The following is a 6154-nucleotide window of genomic DNA, read 5'->3' on the forward strand; positions in this document are numbered from 1 at the left end:
TGTGGTCCAGCTCTCACATCCATGCATGACTACTGGAAAAACCATAGCTTTGTCAGTAAAGTGATATCTCTGCCTTTTAATACACTGTCTAGGTTTGTCATAGCTTTCTTTCCAAGGAGCAAGGATCTTTTAATTTCATGGCTGCAGTCACTGTCCACAGTGATTTTGGAGCCCAGGAAAATAAAATCTGTCACTGCTTCCACTTTCCCCCCTTCTTTTTGCCATGAAGTGATGGGACCAGATGCCATGATCTTAGTTTTTTTAATGTTGAGTTTCAAGCCAACTTTTTCACTCTCCTCTTTCAACCTCATCAAGAGGCCTTTAGCTCCTCTTTGCTTTTTGCCATTAGGGTATCATCTGCACATCTCAGGTTATTGATATTCCTCCCAGCAGTCTTGATTACAGGTTGTGATTCATCCAGCCTGGCATTTTGCCTGATGTACTCTGCATATAAGTTAAATAAGTAGGGTGACAGTATACAGCCTTGTTGTACTCCTTTCCCAATTTTGAACCAATCATTGTTCCAGTGAACATTACATAATGGTAATTAAGAATCAAGACCATTTTTATTGCAACACCTGGTTTATAGATGAGGCAGAATAAACACTAGTTTGGTACATAGCTTAGGCCACGAGGTACTGACAATCTCGGGGTTACCAGAATTTCTAGTTTGCTGTGCTCCCTTTTCCACAGTTGGCCAGTCCCCTCACTTCCTGATCTTGGGCTTTCTCAGAGATAGCTTTGGGACTTAGCTGGTAACTCAGTGTAAAGAATGCACCTTGACATGCAAGGGACATGGGTTCGACCCCTGGTCGGGGAACTAAGATTCCACAGGCTATGGAGCAACTAGGCCTGTGTGCCACAGCTACTGAAGTCTGTGCGCCGCAACTAGAGAGTCCATGGGCCACAACTAGAGAGTCTGTGTGCTGCAATGAAAGATCCCATGAGACTCAATGAAGATCCAATGCAGCCAAAATAAATGAATTATTAAGAAAAAAAGGTAGCCGCTTTGGAGAAGCACAGGTATAGAGAGAATTTGCCGCCTTGCTGGCCACCAGCTGCTCACCAACGTGCACCCGTTGTCTAATCGGTACCTTGTGTGGATTAGTGCTCAGGAAACGTCTTGTATGAATCAGCAAAGGAGGAAATGAGTGAATGAGTCTTGAGCCCAACCTCTCTCCTGTGAGCCCAAGTCTTCTGTCCTCACTGACTGCTCTCCTTTATATCCTTCCTCAGTTGGGATCAACGACCTGTGGAAAGATGCCTTTTACGTTACCAGGACAACAGGGCCCAGCTCCGAAGGGCACCCGGCCCCCCTGGTGGTCAGCAAGCTCAGTCTGCGGTGGGCGCTGATGGAAGGCCAAATGGTCCAGCTGGAGGAGACCACCTCCAAAATCGGCCGCGGGGAGCTGCGCAGATTCCTCTCTCGGATAAAGTTCGTCGACTCTCCCTACCAGGTGACAAGCTTGGGAAAGAAAGTGTGTGGTTACTCTTGAGGGTGAAGGGCAAACACAGCCAACTCCAAGTCTGCTCTTTAGAAGGTCAAGGGTGCGGGTGGGCACCTTCTTGAGTTGCTAGGTATCAGGAAACAGCTGTTTTGGACCAGTATGATTTCACAGGGGTGAGTGATGACCTTGTACTACTGCTTGGTTGTTCTGAGCTGGAAGTGGTACCCTCTGTCTTAGAGGAGACATTTGGAAGTGGGGGGTCATGGCTTTTACTGTTACTCTGGGTCTTTTCTGGGTAAGGCTGGTGGTGCCAGCCTTGTGCAGGGCTTGTGGCAGTTAGCTACTGTGAAGAACTCTGGTGGTGGTTGTTGAATTGCTAAGTCGTGTCTGACTCTTTGACTGCATGAACTGCAGCACGCCAGGCTTCCCTGGCCTTCACCATCTCCCAGAGTTTGCTCAAATTCATGTCCATTGAGTCAACGATGCCATCTAACCATATCATCCTCTGCCGGCCTCTTCTCACCCTGCCCTAAAGTCTTTCCTAGCATCAGGATTTTTTCCAGTGAGTCAGCTCTTCGCATCAGGTGGCCAAAGTATTGGAGCTTCAGCTTCAGCATCAGTCCTTCCAATGGATATTCAGGGTTGATTTCCTGTAGGACTGACTGATTATCTTGCTCAAAATGCACCCCGTGCCCTCCCTCAATATGACAGCCTAGTTCAATGTTCAAGAATGTATCATGGAAAAAGATAAAGTCTCTGGACCTTTCTGGAGGGACACTTGTAAACTTTGGAGGCTAAACAAAAGGATAGGGAAATAGAGGGATATTCTGACCTTGAGAGTCCTTCCATGTCTCTACCATGAAAAAAATTAAAGTCACTGATTTGTGCCGTTTTCTCCCTAGATCTAGGCTGCTGGACTCTTCAGTTCCAGAAGAAGTGAACGGAGTGGCACTGTCCATCCCCAGTGGGTGTAAACATAGTTCTTTGGAGAGGAGGACTTCTGTCACCCCCTTCCACCTCCTCTGTGTGACCGTCGCCAGGCACTTGGAAAGGCACTTGGAATTCTTCGATAACAGCACCACCCATTCGGCTGGGGTATCTTACCTGCCCGCCCGACCCCTGAATTAATAACCCCTTCTCCTAGGTACTGTGTGGATAGTTTGGAACTGTGAATCTTACTGTTTTATTTTTTGTTTGTCTAATTTATGAACCCTGGCTGGGAAATTCCAGTGAAGTCCTTCCCTGGAACATTTTGCTGTGCCTAACGCCCTGAGCGTGTATCTGTCTGTTCGTGTGGTGATGAAGTCTTTTCTAGATACGCACATCCTAAGCTCCCAGGGACCCAGGTTCTCAACCGTCTGAAACACATCTTGTTGGTTTGGGTCCTCTTGAGACAGGTGGCCGACCTCTGACTTGGAGAGCCCCTCGGCATCTCTCCCCTATTCTCCCCCCGCTGTTACCTCGCCTGCCCCCTGACCTTGGCAGCAGCAAGAAAGACTGGCATGGGGATAGCACGAGCCAGCCAGAATTCTCATTTCTTCCTCGTCTTACGGCTCCTGTCTCTTGTCTCCTCACATATTCCTTCTCTCTAGATGTAGTGACCATAACAATTAACCCTGATTGGTGTGGGGTGATACCTCATTGTAGTTTTGATTTGCATTTCTCTAATAATGAGTGATGTTGAGCATCTTTTCATGTGTTTATTGGCCATCTCTATCTCTTCTTCCTGGGAAGACTGAAGGCAAAAGGAGAAGGGCGTGGCAAAGGATGAGATGGTTAGATAGCATCACTGACTCGATGGACATGAATTTGAGCAAGGAAATAGTGGAGGACAGAGAAGACTGGTGTGCTGTAATCCATGGGATTGTGAAGAGTCAGACACGACTTAGCAACTGAACAACAACAACATATCTTCTTTGGAGAAATGTCTGTTTGGGTCTTCTGCCCATTTTTTGATTGGGTTGTTTTTTGAGCTGTTGAGCTGTGTGAGTTGCTTATAGATTTTGGAGATTAATCCTTTGTCAGTTTCTTTGCAATAATTTTCTCCCATTCTATCGGAAGGGGAGCAAAAGTGGTTTAAATACCCCCTCCCTCCCTCCACGCCCCCACCAACAAGGTCCAGAGGTTATGTCTCGGTTGATATCGTTCTGCCAGTCATGGTCATTTTTATCATGTTTACTTCGGATGTGCTTATGTGTATGCCATCCTCAGCTTAGAGGAAAACTCAAGTCAGGAACGACTGAGGCAGGCAGCCTCAGCCCCCTTCATCTCATCTCCACTCTGCTTTCTCAGCATCTTCTCCTCACGGGCGTCTTCCCTTCTGCTCTTTTATTCAGGGATATTTCTGCTTTGCTTGCACGAGAGCCAAGCTGTTTCTGGACTTTGATTCTGGCTCCTTGAGCCCAGCATGCAGCCATTCTGCCGTGTACCCTCCTCTTCCTTGTAGAGCCCTTGAAGCAGAGTATTTTGAGAAAATGTCTCTGTAAATACTATAGCTTTTATAAGTGGTGAAATTCTTTAGAGTTATCTCTAGCGCTTACTTCTTCCTTCTTCTGTATGAATACGTTACTTTATCAGGTTCTCTTTTAAACGTCTAAACCATTGTTCATACAGCAGGGAATCCCACATGAGCCGGAGGAGAACCACTTTTGTTCTGGAATAATTTTGAAAAGTCGTCCCTGAGTACACTCAGGTTCTCTCTTGACTTAAACCTGTGTCTTTTTAGCTTGTGTTAATAGATTCCTCGACTTTAGAGATTATAGAAAATTGGGATGCCAGTTTTAAAGGGATATGTCTGAATTGCCACTGAAAGGCATTGTGACCTAACAGAAGGTTGGTAGCCAGAGCTCTAAGAACCATGTTGCTCAGCCTGTAGACTGGTCTTAACCAGGTGTCTGCCCTCCCATCCCTTCTGCCTTAAGTCCTTGAGAGCAAATTTGATTCTAGCTCTTTGAAAGGCATGTGTGGGTCTCGGTTATTGTAGACTTAGGGGAACAGTTAGAAGACTACTCAGAAGCATGGGATTGATTCCAGATTCACTTCTAGGGTTTGAATCTGCCTGGCTAGAAGGGCGTAGGATCGAGTTTGGTCTAGTAGAGAATTCTAAGGACTAATTCACAGTCAACTGAATACCTAAAGCTTGAGTGGCCATCCTGTGGCCCGGGGCTGGCCACCTGCTGCCCTGCCACATAGAGGCTTCCTGGGAAGCCACCCACTTTGGGCAAGAGTCAAATGCAGAGTTGTTTACTGAGGATCTGGTTTGAGAGGGACTGCTGAGGGCAGGAGACTGTATTTATGCTGGGCGTGTCCCAGAAATACATCAGTAGCAGTCAGGGGGAAAAAAAGTCCCTAAATTCCTTGTGGTGTGTTTGCAAACCAACTTAACAGAGACTGTTTTGACCCTGATCAGTTTGAATCTCTCTCTGGCTAAACCAGCAGGACACAGGTTTCCTCTTTCTCTTGCAGCCAGTACAGTGGGGTGTACATGGTGGATGAAGATCGAGGAAGCTTCATCTGACCAGTGTGGGTGCTGGGCTGTTGTCAAACATGTCCCTGAACCTCCTTCTCTTCTCAGGCAACCCCCTGACCAGACGTCTAAGACAGGAAGGGCTCCTCTCCTCCCCTGCGCTCCTCTCGGGGTGCCAGCAGAGCCCATCAACCACTGCTTAGAAAGGGTACTGACTTCTGAGAACACAAGGCTGTTCCTTCTCCCAGCATCTCCTTTTTCCGTCCCTTATGAACCCTCCACCCTAGATAACATCCTCCCCACCATCCCCTTCCCAGAGAGTCTCTCCCACTTTTCCTCCTGTGGTCTGGTGGTTTCTCCCCAACCTCCCCCGCCCCTTCGAATGTGAATGGCCATCCTTAGTACCCGTGTTTAAGGAGAGCCAGCTGGTACGTTGTCAGGAAGCACTATTTAAAATGTGAATTGTCACAGAACAAATAAACACTGTGTATAGGAGCATACGTGTGTGCTGCTCACATTCTTTCCAGCTGTCAAGGATGGTGTGTTCTCCCTGATGGAAGAGAGAAGGGGCGAGGGGGTGGATGTGAGCCGGGGGCTCAGAGAGGAGTGTCAGCTGCAGCCTGGTCTCTGGGGAAGCGTCCCTTGGGTTCTCCACTGGGGAACCGCTGTCCTGTCTGCATGGCCTCGGTGGGCTGGTGTTTTGTTTTTGTTTTGCTGCACCCACTGCTTGTTGGATATCTCAGTTCCCTGATCAGAGATTGAACCCAGGCCACGGCACTGAAAGCCTGGCATCCTAAGCATTTGACCACCAGGGGGCTTCGGGGGGGCTGTTTTGGGGGTGGCCTGTCCCTGCAGGCCGTGGGAGCCTTCTCATGTGTCCTGGTCTCCTGGTCTCTCCAAGGATAATGTGTAATTAACATAGGAATTAACATAGTGTGATGTGGCCCCTACCACATGGATGCAGGACACTGTGGCAGGCAGCGCGGAGGATACCCGCTCTACATGGCATCGTTCCTAGTACTGCCTCCCAGTGTGTGGCTTTAAAGTCAAGTGCACCACAGCTGAGCTGAGCCCCTATCAGCCACCCGTCTCTGTTCTTCTGACCAGCCTGATTGCCCCTAAAGGGCAGGATCTCTATTTTACTCCTCTTTTTATCTCCCAGAACCCGGCACATAATGAACAATCAAATCGAGAAGGAATTTCTGAATGAGTGAGATGTGGGGTGGGGGCGAGCGGTGGA

The 6154-nt window shown here is 48.2% G+C and overlaps 1 protein-coding gene across 1 annotated transcript in view; it reads left to right on the forward strand.

Annotated features, from left to right (window-relative positions):
* The window catches only part of FAM234B (family with sequence similarity 234 member B), a 38411-nt gene extending 33002 nt beyond the window's left edge, over positions 1-5409 (forward strand). Inside the window, exons 12-13 of the mRNA XM_043440624.1 lie at positions 1237-1457; positions 2351-5409. Of these exons, the coding sequence (XP_043296559.1) occupies positions 1237-1457; positions 2351-2356 (227 nt within the window). The 3' untranslated portion in view covers positions 2357-5409. The remainder of the gene's footprint in view (positions 1-1236; positions 1458-2350) is intronic.
* Positions 5410-6154: the final 745 nt, after the last annotated feature.

This window comes from Cervus canadensis, chromosome 21 (assembly GCF_019320065.1).
Source record: "Cervus canadensis isolate Bull #8, Minnesota chromosome 21, ASM1932006v1, whole genome shotgun sequence".
Classification (NCBI taxonomy): domain Eukaryota; kingdom Metazoa; phylum Chordata; class Mammalia; order Artiodactyla; family Cervidae; genus Cervus; species Cervus canadensis.